At 30.5% G+C, this 16678-nt stretch overlaps 2 protein-coding genes across 2 annotated transcripts; one reads left to right on the top strand and one right to left on the bottom strand.

Moving 5' to 3' along the window:
* Positions 1–11931: 11931 nt before the first annotated feature.
* Positions 11932–13668, top strand: LOC141535092 (sepiapterin reductase-like). Its single transcript, XM_074254880.1, has 3 exons — positions 11932–12773; positions 12863–13167; positions 13262–13668. Exons 1-3 carry the CDS (start codon positions 12536–12538, stop codon positions 13505–13507), a joined length of 789 nt encoding a protein of 262 aa, XP_074110981.1. The 5' UTR covers positions 11932–12535; the 3' UTR covers positions 13508–13668.
* A 1342-nt stretch (positions 13669–15010) lies between these two features.
* On the bottom strand, positions 15011–16136 carry LOC141534101 (sepiapterin reductase-like). Its single transcript, XM_074253240.1, has 3 exons — positions 15899–16136; positions 15510–15814; positions 15011–15412 (listed from the first exon to the last, which is right to left on the bottom strand). The coding sequence occupies exons 1-3, from the start codon at positions 16134–16136 to the stop codon at positions 15011–15013; spliced, it is 945 nt and encodes a 314-aa protein (XP_074109341.1).
* Positions 16137–16678: the final 542 nt, after the last annotated feature.

Raw genomic sequence — 16678 nt, 5'->3', positions numbered from 1 at the left:
TGAGGAGCATTTCCTGATAGCCACCTTGAACTGAAACTTGCCGTCAATCTACTGCCGTAATTTGAAGCCAACTTGACGGAAAGAGTTAGCAAAGCAAGCAATTTGAGTTAAGTTGCCTACAAGTTATTCTGCAATTTGATATCGACTTGCTGTACAAGTATTTCAGTCAAGTTTTAGTAAACTTAAGAGGAAATTTTACCACAAGTTTGATTGTTAACTTGTATTTAAATTACAGCCATATTCAGTGGAGAATTATTGCCGATTTGATGTTAAATTAACTGTAACTGTTAGAAAATTATTTTCTAAGAAAGCGTTGGCTATCAGGGTTGTTTTATAAAAAGTGAGTCACTCAGTATTTATTTGTTGCTAGAAGAGTAAATAAAAAAAAAAGAGCGCATGTACAGAGCACACATTTCAGAAGTGAAACTTTTTTGGCAAACTTAATTTAAAATTTATTAATCAATAGTTAATAGATATCAGAGACTGAAGAGGCGATAAAAAATGAAATATTTACGGTACATAAAGGATTTAGGTATAGTATTAAAAGAATGTAAATGAGAAAAATTTTACACAAATTCTAAGTCACATTCAAATTAAGAATGAATTTTAAATAGTAAGAAAATTGAAGTATTAATCGTAGGTTTTTCTTAACCATTTTCAAACAGATGCTACGAGCTACTTATTTCGATATCCGATAACTCACAAGATGACATTGATAATTCTGACTATAACTTTCATGCTTACGGAAAGTTGTTAAATTCTTCTTTTACTGTCCAATAAAAATATTCTGAGTCATTTTCTTACTAACATCAGTAAATATTAATCAACAAAAACATCAGTTCTTTTTAATCATGTTACCTTGAAGATTAAATAATTTCAAATAGATAATGCATTTTTTCCCATTAAATATAAAAAAATTTTATTTTATTTGATCAACTAAGAAGTCGTTATAGCGCGAAAATAAATCTTTGTAGATTCTTCTAATTATTGACACTGATAGAAGAATTTCTTAGTGTTAAAGAAGATTTGTCAATATTTAACAAATGATTTTTCAATGAGCCTTAGTTAAGTAATGTTTGTTAATAGTTGAAAAAGTCGTTTCTTAAACATGATTTTTTTTTTTTTTTCATACAATAAATATTAGCTGTTACTCGCCCGATTTGCTGGGCGCTTTATAAAATTGTATTTTTATAGATCTAGACTTGAAATTCGATTATAGTATTGTTTTAACTTCCACAAATTACAAATTCCATCGAATTGGCATATTCCTTTAACTCATGTGATTATTCTAGCTAATATTAATTGTAACTTTCAATGTCCAATCAGTATAACATTCACGTGGCTTTCTTACAAAAATGAATAATTGATATTTATTGTTATCAATGTCACTGCCTATCTTAGTTCAAAAGAAAGAAATGATCAAAAACAATCTATTTTTTATTTTTAACTTCCCGCTAAAAAAAATTAAAAATTTTCAAAAGTTGGGAAGTTATTGGTTTTACCATAATTTTCGAAAATCGAGTTTTAAATTCTATAATAACTTTTGTTACAATGGCTTAACCGATCGGATCGAGATTAGTTGCGATCTAAAGAGTATCACTACCATTAAATTTCGTGAAAATTTGAATCGATTCGGTTCACTAGACTTTAAGAAATTTCAAAAATAAAGTTTTCAAAAAATGGTTTTTTTTTTGTAATAACGTCTAAGTGGCTTTACCGATCGATTTCAAAAACTAATCCGCTCTTAAACTTAAAAAACCTCGTCAATTTCCGCCAGTTCTGTCAAAATCGGTTGATTCGTTCGTAAGATACTGAAAACAAAAAATTCAAAAAAAAATTATTCTTCAAAATAACTCCAAAATTTTTTTATCAGATCTATTTTTATCATTTTGAATCTTTGATAGAACTTAAAAATTAACATCGATCGCTTCCAACTAAGGGAAAATCAGTTGATCCATTCAAAAGTTATCGTAGTTTGAAAATTCCAAAAATGGTATTGTATCTAAGCCTCATCAGACTTTTGAGTTCTCCAAGCTCAAAAGCATAGAATCGCTATCTTTTTGAGCTCAGATAGCTCAAAATAACAGGAATTATCCTCAAAAAGCTTAAAAATAAAATCAGTGGAATTCTGAACGTTTAGGTATTGACTTAGCAGGAAGTTGCAGAAATGGCCTTCACAATCAACCGTCTTCCTATTTTTTTTTTTTTTTAAGAATTTTTACATTATTATTATTTCTAAACTTATTATTATAAAAAAAAAAAAAATCCATGCTCTTTTAGCATCAACAACTGGAAATATCATAAAAACGTAATATCGAGAAAAATAGTTTTAAATTTTCAAGACATTAAGTAGTAAAATAATTTTTAACTTACTTTTTTATCTGTCTCATAAAAAGTGAATCACTTAGCAACTAAATCACCTCTTTTGCTTTGCTTGAAGTTTTCATTACAAATAATTTCTAGCGAGTTAAGAAAAATTCTAGAATTTCGAACCCTTGCTTTGCTATCATTTAAGAAAGGGAAGTACTCTATATAAAGTCAATTTCATTCTTTAGAGCATTTCCGAAAAAAAAAAAGAAACTATTAAAAAAATGATAAATTATATGAAAATGGGTCTTGCAATTTTTGCCTTCTTTCTTCTGTTCACCGTTTGCTGTGCAGTAATTGAATCAATTTTAAATTTTAACATTCATACATTTTATTCTGGTAGAAAGATTCAGTGATTAATAGTATATTACACTACTAGGGCCGAAAGTTGAATTTTCGGCCCTGCGCGTCATGATGCCCGAGGCGAAGCCGAGGGCACCATGACGCGCAGGACCGAGATTTCAACTTTTGGCCTGTGTAGTGTATACGATTTTTCTTCATAGCCGGTCGAAAGTACGTTATTAATTTTACTTTTTTTAACTTCAAGTGCAGATAAGTATGTCTTGATGCCTGCCCTGACATTTGCGGCACGAGCGAAGCGAGTGCTGCTGGTCGTGGGGGCAGGCATCAAATACATTCGAAGAGTCAAGTCTGGTCATATTTTTTAAAAATAAATTAATTTCATTTTTTCAAAGATGTATTTATTTTCATTAGTTTAACATGAACAAACTATATTAGTTATTATAAAATTTATCAAACGAAACATATTATAAGCGAAAAACTCTTATTGCATTTTTTTTAATCGTTTCAATTTTCTCTTGAATGATCGCAATTATTAATAATCCTTCCAAAAAAAAACACAGTTTTCAAACTTGATATTGGAGCAGTTCAAAATTATATCTCCACTGAGTATACAGTTTTGATAATTCATAACTTGATTATTCAAATTAAAATTTTTAGATGAATATTCTGATGATAGTTTACTGGTAGGAACATTATTTTCAGAAATTTTTCTTATTTAACAGATGACAAAACAACATTGATAAATATTTTTAAGGTTAGAGGTAGCAATAGAAATTACAGCGGTTAAGAATTTGCTATAGTGATGGAATAAACAGTCCCTAGTTACAGGTGTAATTACGCATGAGAAATTCTTTCCTCCCGCCGTTACAGAGGGCGCGCGTGTACTTCTCACAGGGAGTTAATGTTAAACTTTCTTTCCTGCCATTAGAGAGGAAAGTACGTACTTTCGACCGAGGTATGAAGAAAAAGTTATTTTTTTAGTTACCTGTTAATGATACCGAATCAAGTGCTGTCACAGAATCATCTGCTGTGAAAAACGCAGAATCTCCATTGATTGTTAAAACAAATTTTGCCAAGTTAGTTCGAGAAGCTGTTCAAACAATCTATCTTTTCTGTTGAGGGTACGAAAGACATGAGCTCATCGATAATGAGTCATATAAATACCTAAGGGCCTTATTATAATTACTTTATTGTAAAGACGAATGAGTCAGTCTGGATTTAGCCCTCGTATTTTGTGAAAAACAAAAGTGAAATACTCAAGACATTCAAGGAATACAAGGCTGAGGTGGAAAATTTCACGAATAAAAAAATAAAAGCTTTACAGTCCGATAACGGACGTGAATACGTAAATGAAGAATTCGACACATATTTAAGATCATGTGGTATTCAGAGAAGGTTGACAACACCATATACCCCACAGCAAAACGGTATTGCCAAAAGGATGAATCGCACCTTAGTGGAAATGGCCAGATGTATGATGAGTCAAGCAGGCGTCCCACCAGCTTTTTGGGCAGAAGCTATTAATACAGCTTGCTACATTCGAAATCGGTGCCCAACTGCAGCGCTGAAAGGACAGGTACCATTTAGCCAATGGAAAGGAAAAACTCCTACCGTCGCATACATCAAAACCTTCGGTTGTAAAGTATTTGTGAAAGACAAAAGAGCAAATAAGGGGAAATTTGACTCAAGAGCCGAGGAAGGAATATTAATGGGCTACGACAAAAACTCAAAAGCCTACAGAGTGCATCTATTGAAGACAAATAAGCTGGTGATAAGCCGTGATGTCAGATTCTTAGATAAGCCAGTATACGAAAATGAATATAAAGAAATATATGATAAAAATGAATGCACAGAAAATAATTTTGATGTCGAATTCGAAACTGTCATAACAGGAGAAGACTTGACAGACAGAAAGTTCTGTAAGGCAAGCAGAGGAAGAAGATTAATGAAGAGATCTGCAAGTGAACCGATTTCAGAAGCAATACCTGAAAACACACGAATGTTGCGCAAAAGAGGAACAACTATAACTTGGAATGAAATAATTGACCCCCCAAAGAGAGGCCGTGGCAGACCAAGAATAGTACGTACGGGGTCAGTGGGAAGACCACGTAAGCAATATCGTGATGTAGCTCAAGAAATAGATACAGATACTAGCAGTGAAGAAGATGAGATCGACGTAATGATGTCGGAAGATGACGACGCATTTATTACAAATCTCGCAGTGCAGGACCCAATAACATGGAAAGATGCAATGGAGTCTGAAGATGCCGACCAATGGAAATTAGCTCTGGAAGACGAATTTCTAGCACAAATAAAGAATGTCACTTGGGAAATCACCACACGTCCAAAGAAAAGAAAAGTGATCGGGAATCGTCTTGTCCTCTGTACGAAAAATACAGGAAGAAAGAAAGCTCGCCTGATCGCAAAGGGTTGCTCACAACGACCAGGGGAGGATTTCTATGAAACATATTCTCCGGTAATGAGGTCAACGTCGGTGAGATTGTTAGCAGCCATTTCAGCAGAGCTAGGTTTAGAGATGCATCAAATGGACGTTGTTACTGCATATTTAAATGGTAGCCTCGAAGAAACGGTTTACATGGAAGTTCCTGATCAACTACGTAAAGTATTAATTAAGCTAATAAATAATGATAAAGTAGGATCGAGTGGTAGTGTTATTCGCGATAAGGGAATTATTGAAACAGCCGAGCGATGGATAAAAGCCATAGATAAAAATAATAATTCGGTTTGTTTATTAAAGAAAGCGTTGTATGGTTTACGGCAATCAGGTTTAGCATGGCATAAGAGATTAGTAGACGAATTAAAAAGATTAAATTTCGAATTAATACCACAAAAACCGTGTATGTTTATACCGCGTAAAGAAAATAAAATAATGTTAATCGGTATATATGTAGATGATATGATTTTTGCAACTAACGATAACGAATGGTTATGTGAAGTAAAACGAGAGCTAGCAAGGTCATTTGAAATGAAAGATTTGGGGGAAATAAATAATTGCTTAGGTATTGAATTTTCACGCGATAAAGACAAGAGAGTGTGTATGAGTCAAAGGTCGTACATAGAAAAATTATTAGAGCGTTTCGGTATGAATAAATGTAGAGAAGCACTAACACCGATTGAGAAAAATTGTAAATTAGAAAAACCCAAACATGTTAATACAAATATAATGAGTCAATATCCTTATCAAAGTTTAATAGGCGCATTATTATATTTATCCGTAATGACTAGACCCGACATTGCTTATACTGTTAATTACTTGAGTCAATTTAATACAAATTACGATGAAAGTCACTGGAAAGCCGCTAAAAGAGTTCTACGATACTTGAAAGGTACCATTGAGTGCGGTATTATGTATGAACGTACAAATATCCCATTATTTGGTGTCGTAGACGCAGATTGGAGCTCAGATATTGTTGATCGAAGGTCGTACTCCGGCTACGCGTTTATATTCGCTGGTGGTCCTATCAGCTGGGAAGCACGTAAACAACGCACAGTAGCATTATCTAGTCTCGAAGCCGAATATATGGTGATTTCGGAAGCTTCCAAGGAAGCACTGTACCTACGTCATGTTTTAAAAAGTATAGATATTCAAGATGAATGTGTAACTATACTAAATGATAGTCAGGGCGCGATAAAGCTCGCACAAAACAACAGTTATCACCCCCGAACTAAACATATCGATGTGAGACATCACTTTATCCGTGAATTATGTGAAAATAACGTAATACATTTAAAATACCTATGTACAGAGAAAATGCCAGCTGATGTCTTAACGAAAGGGTTGAGTGGTGCGAAAAATCGCTGTACTCACTCATGTTTTCGAGGGGAGGTGTTGAGGGTACGAAAGACATGAGCTCATCGATAATGAGTCATATAAATACCAAGGGCCTTATTATAATTACTTTATTGTAAAAACGAATGAGTCAGTCTGGCTTTAGCCCTCGTACCGAAGCGGTCTATTTTATATTTACTTATGTATATTTATAATGTTAATATTTCTAATTATCCTTGCCATCTAATAAACTTGTAATACCCCGAATTTGCGCCTATTTATTTCATCATTTTCATTCAGCAATTTAATCTTGTAAGAATTTTACATCCATGAATATTTAACAAAAACTATCCATAATTCGTTACAGAAATGTGTTAAGAATTCTCTTTAAAAACAAATTGAGAAATTACACATCATAGTAAAGTGACGCTTTAATAAGTAATTATTGAAATGTATGACTATTATTGATCGAACATTTCTATTTGCAGAAAAAAAAATTTTTTTTCTTACAATTTGAATTATTGTTCAAAAAACAAATATTTTCGTCGTTACACATGTATGCATATGCAATCACTCTATTTAAGGTCATCGTAAAAATTGATTGCAAAATTTAAGCTGATAATTTTAATATCAATTTTGAAGTTCTATAATATTTACACTCCAACTAATTTTTATTGTTGTTGAAGGTGTAAAAGTGTGCTGAAAAAGGTAATTTTTTTTTTTTTAATTAACTTAAAACTACAGCGAATTGATTATGGCTATATTCAAACAATACTTATTTTATGAAATTAGTTCATCAGTACGTCTTTTGGAATGTCAGAAATTTTTTTTAATATTCGCTTCTATTATTCATATAAAGCATGCGTTATTAAAAAAATCTACGGTTTTTGACAAGTTACCTTAATTCATTTTTATTACTTCTAGATTTATAGAGAATTCTCTCCACAGAAAAAAAATTAATTTGAATCAAGTGAAAAATTCTTGAACCAAGAAAATAATTTTGAAAAGTTTCATTGCCTTGAACCAAGACGAAAAATTCTTAAATCAAGAAAAATTTAAGAATTTTTCTACTCAAACCAAAAAGATAAAGTTCTTCAAAATTATTTACTTAACTCAAGTAAATTTTTTTTTCTGTGTATTAATAGAATTTCATTAAACGTGTAATCACATTTATCACTTTCTTATTTGTTTATACATTTTTTTCAACTTAACTGAAAGAGTAATTAGTAAAAATTGTTTCAGAATGATAATGATGACACTGATGACATATTATAAGTTGAATAAATTTTATTTAGCTTAGTATACTTATTTCATGTTATTACTTCATGTAATTAATACTTTCAGAGAGAGCTGATGCACGGGATGCTGTAAAAGAATTCGCAAGATGCTTGTACGAAACACTATAAGGCTAATGGTATTATCATAAGCAAATTTTGTTACAAAAAAATTATTCGATTATGTTTGTGTGGTATCTGTGTACTATGAAATATGTCTAACAAATATTCACAGCAATTGACTATATTTATTTCAATTATTATTAACTCAAGCGACGCCTAATACACTAGTCACAAAAATTAAGGGATATAAAAAAAATTCCAAATTTTTGAGTGATTTTCAACAAACAGTAACTCCGAGGAAAATGATCGTACAGCAAAACAAAAAAAAACAAATTATAGCTCCAGGTATCTAGTTTTTAGATATAACCATAAAAATTTTTTATCATGCTTCGGACCAGAGTATAATCGTAATAAAAGCACAAAAAAAAAATTTTCCAAATTTTTTTTCATCTAAAAAAAGGTCTACGGACTTCAAAAAATTTTTTTGATTGTTTCCTTCAAAAGAACTTTTAGAAAATTGAATGCTCTTTAATTTATGTAAAAAGCATGTGGGAGCTAATGAAATAAGCTTCAATTTTCATATAAAATCATTTTCACTCTAGTACCTAGCTCATACTTACCTAAATTATATTTTTTTTAATAATTTTGATAAACATGTCATTTAAAAACATGAACATCAAAAAACATACACATACATACATGCATGCATGCATGCATACATACATACATACATACATACATACATACATACATACATACATACATACATACATACATACATACATACATACATACATACATACATACATACATACATACATACATACATACATACATACGGACATCATCGCGGGAATAGTCAGGCTAGCTTCCTAGGACCTCAAAACATCAAGATCTGATGAGAACTCGATTTTTGAAAATTTTCAATTTTCTTAGCGGGAAGTTAAAAAAATAATCATCTTACAATTTTTTTAACAATCCAAAATTTTTTCTAGGCTTATTGCTTTATTAAGCTATTTGCTAAATATTTTTATCGAAACTTTTCACTTTTCGATAGTTTTAAAATGCTTTATCAATTAATATTGACGTGTTATGAAATTAACTAACAGATTTGCGACTTTTAGGGATATTTTACATTAAAAGACGCATCAATGGGTGAATACGTCATTGACTCTGGAATCGAAGTACGAATACCCTTTTGTGAAATGTTGGACTTTGCATTGGGATGTATAATGAGCGTGTTCGGGTTTACTGAAGATAATTGCCCACCTAAACCGGTAAAACTTTAATTTTAATCATTTGTTGAAAATATTTGAATAATTATAATTCATAAAAGTGTTGATATAAGAATCATTCCTTTTTTTATTATTCCTAGAATAAATCCGTAAAAAAGATCAGTTGAAAGATATCAGTTTTTACGGTAAAAAAACTGAGTCTTGGTTTGAAGCAATAAAATTTTTTAATTGAAAGAAATTTTACAATTGTAAAGTGCATTTTTAGCCGTAAATAATTTGGATACATTCCTTACTATTTAATATTGAATCGATTGTTATTTGGAAATTATCACTCTGATTCTTAACTTAACTATTGCAATTATTGGCCCTTAATCAACAATTTTAAAGAAAATTCTGAATTCAAAAATTTTTTCACCACGAATTATGATGTAAGATTTTATCTTTTAAATCACAATTAAAATAGATTGAATTTGATAATTGAGATATATCAATTTAAACTTTTTCTACTTTTAATTACTTAGTATATGGTTAGTATCAGGTTACTCATTGAACTTTTATTTCCATCCGGTTTAATCAATTTATACAATTTATGTAAGCTTGCTTGTATCAATCATTGATAGTTATTAATTTTTGCTAAATATTTTTAGGGTGTATACAGAAATGAAGGTTTTGTCTTTCCAGCAAATGATTATACAGATAATTTTCCATCAAACCAATATAAAGCACTTCTTGAAATTACAAACGAGGATAAAGAAATAATGACGTTCAGTGTATTCTTTGACATACAATGAAACTCGGCAACATTTTAATGCAAAATGTTCAAATTTTCTGCATCAATAATAATGTAAAGCAAACGTGAATACATAATCAATCTATTATTAAATGCACTGAGAAAAATTAATTATACTACCTACTATATAATAATATTAACTTTACTAGAAGAAGAAGAAGAATTGCTTTTTGCTTGTACACCTTTCTCGGTTTATACAAGGCTGATCTCTGCCCTTTCTCCTAGCATTTACGCTTTACGTGCTCTTCTTCGTTTTTTGGACCTCAGCAAGTCCCACCCGACACTCCCTCTACTTTTATTTTGCGGCTGTGGACTGACTTGTGCTTCCTGTAGCGCATTTGCCCTGAACCTCACTTCTCAGGCTGTTGGAACAGTAACATGGGAAAACCACAGAGAAAACCCATGATAGTACAGTCGGAGCTGGGCTAAGTCTACAGTGATTGATAAGAAACTCTTCTTTATCGACTACTGGAGCATTAGGCCCCTCTCCTAGTGTGCAGAGATCCCTCGCGCTAGCCAACGCCGACTAGATTGGTCACCCATTCAAGTTGTTAGTTAACTGGGTGATCGCCAAAGTCAGGCGTGTGCCACCCGGCTATCTCTGCCACTTCCAGAGGCTGGCAACGTAACGCACATATTTTTTCACTGAAAAATATTGGTGCGTGCCGGGATCGAATTCGACATTAACTCTACTATCTGAAACGGTAATAAAATTAATTAGTAACAAAATAATAGGAGGTATCATTGACAATTATAATAATTATTATTAATTATAGTAACGATTATTATCGAAAATGATAATTGTGATTATTAAAAGTTGTTACTGTTATAATCGAGGATGGTAACTGTAATCATCTCAGATTGTGAAAATTCTGAAAGAAAAAATAATGTAAATTTATATAATTTGTAAGGGGTAATTTTTCACGTTTTTAAACAACTAATTAATTAATCTAAATCTATATCCTTGGCTCGAAATTTACTCACCGAAGTCCAGGGTCATAAACGGGGATTGTATTCAAAATAACAATATATATAAACAAAACACTTCAATTTAATTAAGAAATCAAAAAAAGAAAATCTATTTAATGACCTGATCATGTTAATCAACAATATAAACAATATAATCAAATTAAACAAAATAAACAATACATAAGAACACTCTTTACACACATATTCGCGGTTCAAAATCGATAACACGGTTCAAAATCAATAAACAATATAAACAATATAAGCAAAATAAACTAATACAACAGAACCTTCTTTTTCAAAAATACACGACGGTATTCACGGTTCCAAACTCAAAAACGCGGTCTACAAAACACACCCTAGTTCCCATGTAACACTCCCCTTTAGAAAATTTCTAAGTTTTTATTTTCCGCAAAATAATTTAGTCGAAACACTCATAATTATTTTCTATTTTAATCTTCATTCTTTCATTATCTATCCATTCCGTCAGCCAAATTTTTAAGTATTTATTCTTTAAAATAATTTCTTTTCCATACTAAATCGGCTTGGGACTTAGAATATTTTCCCATTTTTTTAAATTCTGTTACAATTATATTCTTTTGCTTGATAAACTCGCTTGGCTGCAAAATAATTTCTCACACTCTTCAAAATTCTAAATTAATCAAACCTTCAATAACAATATTATAATAATATTATTATCTAAATAATACTATAATGAAAATTAATAAATAATCGTCATAATAATTATTTCTATTAAATTTTAAGTGATTAATAAAAATAACAATAACTCCTAGTACCCTAATTAAACAATCCACGTCACAAATTAAATCCTTCATTTACATCCATATTTCAGTTATGTACATTTTTCTCTTTAAAATATTAAAATGAGTGATAACACAATCGTTTAAATCCATATATGATAACAATTTCCAAATATTAGAGCTGTTATTCATTACTTTGTATGATTGAGTATGATTATCAAAATAGTAATCATCCAAGATTTGGGTTACTAAAAAAGTCTTATTATCAATTTTTAATATTTATTTTACAAGATAAAATAATGAACCATTATTTGATGGTTCCATTAGAATTGAATTAATTGTAATCCTATCATTAATATTATTAAGAGTATAAGAAAAATTTTGTCTCCAGGATAGTCACATGATAAAATATTTTTATTTTTTAGCGGGAAGTTAAAACAAAAAATAAACTTGATTCAAGAAAAAATTTTTGAACTGAGAAATTCTTCTTGGCTTAAGTAAATTTGATTCACTTGCTCTATTACCCGTAGCATCGGATCCCCGATAACCCGAATTTCTCTAAATGCTTGAAGCGAAAAAGACTGAACAAATTGCACTGTTTCATGATTTATCATTTTCATATATTTTCCAGTGGTTCCTATCATTTAAAATAAATATTTGAATGTTTTGTAAGCCGATTTGACATTCATATGACTTTTATTTAAGTCACAATATTTGAAACAAATAAATGTTAAAATAACTTGTAAGACTCACTAATTTGAATGACACAGAGAACATGAATATTACAGCTGTGAAAATTACTGTATGTTGTGCTTAATGAGCAAAATAAATAAATGAAATCGAACATTATTTTAACGGGCATCGCCAAAACATATATTAAGCGGAAAAAATTGCACGTTTTTTACTATGCCTCAACGGAAGTAATTAATTATAGTAACTATTAATAAGTGTATCAACAACTCACAAAGTTCATCAATTTGGTAAATATGGGTCCAGAGTTTTTCTTGGTAGGCAAATTATTTATTTTAATAACTGGTGCAAGTAAGGGGATAGGGCGTCAATTCGCCATTACATTTTCTCGAGTAGCAGATAGAGGTTCACACTTTTTGTTGATAGCTCGTAATGAAACTGGATTGCAAGAAACAGTTAGCCAAATGAGTAATCGTGTCAATGTTGATTATGTAAGCCTGGATTTATCTTTAGCACAAGCTGATCAGTTAGAAGGTAATAGTATTCCGTTTTAACAGTATGAAATTAATATTTATGTCCAATTTCGTTAATTACTTTCTGATATTTTCATTATTATTTTCCAGACATTATCAGAAGTCGTATCAATCCGAATGAATATGATCGTGCCATCATTATCCATAATGTTGGAACATCTGGTGATTTAAATCAGTTGACCAATGAAATGGATAATTTCCGTGTTTGGGAAAAAATGTATGATTTGAACGTGTTTTCACCAGCTGTTTTGAACTCAGTATTCATGAAAATATTCAATAACAATGTCAGAGCTAAGAAGTTGGTCATTAATATGTCTTCTGTTCTCAGTACAATGCCACTACAATCTCTCGGTTATTACTGTTCTGCAAAAGCTGCACGTGAAATGTATTTCAAAGTAATTATTGAGTTCATTATTGAAATTATTTCATCAGCTAACTGACTGTTACGTTAAAAAATAAGGTAATCTTGAATTATAATGTGTTTCTTAGGTTTTTGCTAAAGAGTTTCCATCCGTCAACGTTTTAAATTATTCACCGTATATTGTCGACACAGATCTAATAAGATCTATAGAAAAAATAAATAGAACTACAGAAGCGGTTGAATTAACAAAGAAAGCACGACGAAGCGGAAAAATATTAATGGCCATTCAAGCTGCTCAAGGTCTGCTTCGAATCATAAGAGGTCAAAAATATAAGTCGGGTGATTTCGTCGATTATTATGATCACTTATATTAATAAATAATAGTAATTATTTTTTGCTTGCAAAATTACTTTTTAATGCCATTAGTACCGTGTAATTGTACTGTTGCATCCAAATTTTAGACATAAATTAATTTTGATTTTTTTTTTGGTCCTGGTATTTTTCAACTACTAGACTGGAAACTCAGAAAGATGAAATGAAAACAGTGCGGTTGTCTTTTGTTGATATTTAGACATAATTATTAATTTTTGAATTTAATTTTAACGTACATTGACAAAACAAAATAAATCTACACATATTATGCTTTACAATTATTGCCATTTACAAAATTTAAACAAGAATTACAATTTAATTTTTATTATTCATGCGAGAAAAGCGGTATCTTTACGCTTACTGTTACGGTTGAAAAATAGCGTTTTGCCCATTTTATAATTTCAATGTAGGTTTTTCACCCAATAAACAGTTATTAAGGTGGAATGAAAAAAATGAAATAAAATAATAACGTTGAAATAAAACAAAAACAAACAAAAAATTAGAAAAACATTTGACCCTGAAGGTCATACAAAATCATACAATAACATATTTTGTTATAAAATAGAATGGGATCAAATCATCCATGCTGAAAAAGACTTTTTTTGAAACAAAAATTTTATTTATTTAATAATAACCACGGACACAGCATTGACACAGTTAACATACGAAGATTGATTTCTTTATTTACCTTCAAAAATCGAACATTTTTTCAAGATTTCATTCGAGTAAAAACAACCCAATCATCCATATCGCTGATAATATTAATTAACTAATTTATGCAATTATCACTATTTCATCACAAAAATTGTAAATAAATCCATTCGAAAGTTTCAGACTTGGTTATGCGTGATGGTGCTGAAGGTATCATGGATCGCGATAATCACGATCCGTTTTACCGTAGTAAGGAAACGTTATTTACTTTAGTCTTTGTTATCTTCTCGTGGTTTCCTCGATGAGCTCCAGTCACAATGTCTTCTTGTCGGGTTGTTTTTTTTCTCCTTCCCGTCTTCACTCCACTAAGACCTTAGAACGTTGAGAATAGATCAAAACTCGATTTTCGAAAAAAAAAAAAACGGGGTAAAATCAATGATTTTTCTTAGCGTAAAGTTAAAAATATTGATCAATAATATAACACTTTAAGTGTGTTTTGTTGAAACACTTGGATTTACAGTGTGCATGCACAGAGTGTAATAATTATTACGAACGAAATTGATTTTTAAGAGAAAAATACCTAAAAAAGTAACGTTGATTACTAGCATTGAAATAATTTTTAGAATAATTTATTTTATTTAATAACAGCTGAAAAGTAAGAGATTTAACTGAGAGACATGATATATATGTATCGGCATAAGTATCATGTTGTATAGGGTAAGAATTTAATTTTTGGGCACTTCTATTATAATATTTTATTATTTTCATCAAAAATTGATCGAGAATTATAACATGTGATTGCTTAGATTTTTCTAAATGTTTTCAAACTTATGATGCAAAAATAATATTTTTAATTACAATATCCCTAAATTTACTTTTGGTTTTGATTTTTCCAAAAGAAACTTCGAGTTCTCTCCAATAACTGATTGGACAAGGGAAATTTTTTCCTCAGCGTTTAAAAATCTCAATTTTTCTAAAATATGCAATTCTTCATTTGCCGAAAGTAGTATCATTGTTAGTGGGTCATAGTAATCAACAAAGTCGCCTGATTCGTACATTTGACCTCGTATAATTTCAACAAGACGATGAGCTGCTTGACTAGGCGTTATTGTTAATCCTACTAGTCGCGCTAAGTGTATTAATTCAGGAAGTTCTGTAGTTCTGTTAATGCTTCCCTGCGCTTTTAACAGATCAGTCTCGGTGAGAAACGGTGAATAATTCAAAACGTTGACTTGTGGAAACTCTTTAGCAAAGACCTGAGAACCAAATTACATTTTTTAGTAATCACATTTTTCAATGTTATGATTAGTAAACTGATTGAAGATAATTTAGAAAAATAAAATTCATAATTACCCTAAAATACATTTCACGTGCAGCTTTTGCAGAACAATAATATCCCATCGATGATAAAGGTATTTTAGCAGCCAGAGAACTCATGTTAATAACCAACTTCTTAGCTTTGACATTATCGTTGAATATTTCCATGAACACTGAGTTTAAAACGGCTGGCGAAAACACGTTCAAATCATACATTTTTTCCCAAACACGGAAATTATTCGTTTCATTGGTCAACTGACTTAAATCACCAGATGTTCCAACATTATGAATTATAATTGCATGATCATATTCATCCGGATTAATACGTTTTCTAATTATATCTAGAAAAGAATTTAAAAAGTGTGAGCAAGTTGTTAACGAAATTGGACATTTCGTTCACACCATTAACATAATCATCATATTACCTTCCAAATGATCAGCTTTCACTAAAGATAAATCCACACTGACGTAATCAACATTGACATCGGTGCTCATTTTACTCATTGTTTCTCGCAATCCAGTTTTATTACGTGCTATCAATAAAAAGTGTGAATCGCGTTCTGCTATTTTAGAGAATGTAATAGCAAATTCACGGCCAATTCCTTTACTTGCGCCAGTTATCAACACAAATAATTTACCAATCAAGAATAACTCTGGACCCATTTTAACTGAATCGATAAACTCTGTAAGCTATTAATGCACTTACTAAAAAGTATTGTTTTCTTTACTTTCGTTAAAGCATGATAATAAGATAATTTTTTTCCTTTATTATTTTCTTCTGTTTTGTGACGGAAGTAAAAAAAATATTGGAACCAAATATTTATATTTAATTGAATAAAATTTAGAATAAAGAAAAATTATTTACATTATTTATCATTATGCGAGTTATATAAGTAGGTATACACTGACAATTCGATAATAACGATACATGGTTAAAAATATTGTAGTATATCTTTTACTCAGATTTATTTCAAAATCTAGCTGTTGTAGCCGGTTTTATAACGCAATTTTGAGAATTTTTTGTCATAATACGTTTTGTACTAGTCACAAAAATTAAGGGATGTAAAAAAAATCCTAAATTTATGAGGAATTTTCAACGAACTGTAACTCTGAAGAAAATGATCGTACAGCAAAAAAAAATCAAATTGTAGCTCCAAGTGTCTATTTTTCAAACAAGACCATGAAAATTCTTTATCATGTTCAGG

The sequence above is a fragment of the Cotesia typhae genome, unplaced genomic scaffold (assembly GCF_013202065.1).
Source record: "Cotesia typhae breed Kobodo isofemale line unplaced genomic scaffold, CoteBio_Ctyphae scaffold_13, whole genome shotgun sequence".
Lineage (NCBI taxonomy): Eukaryota > Metazoa > Arthropoda > Insecta > Hymenoptera > Braconidae > Cotesia > Cotesia typhae.
Note: the sequence above shows the minus strand (reverse complement) of the source record. Positions and strands in the feature narration are given on the sequence as shown.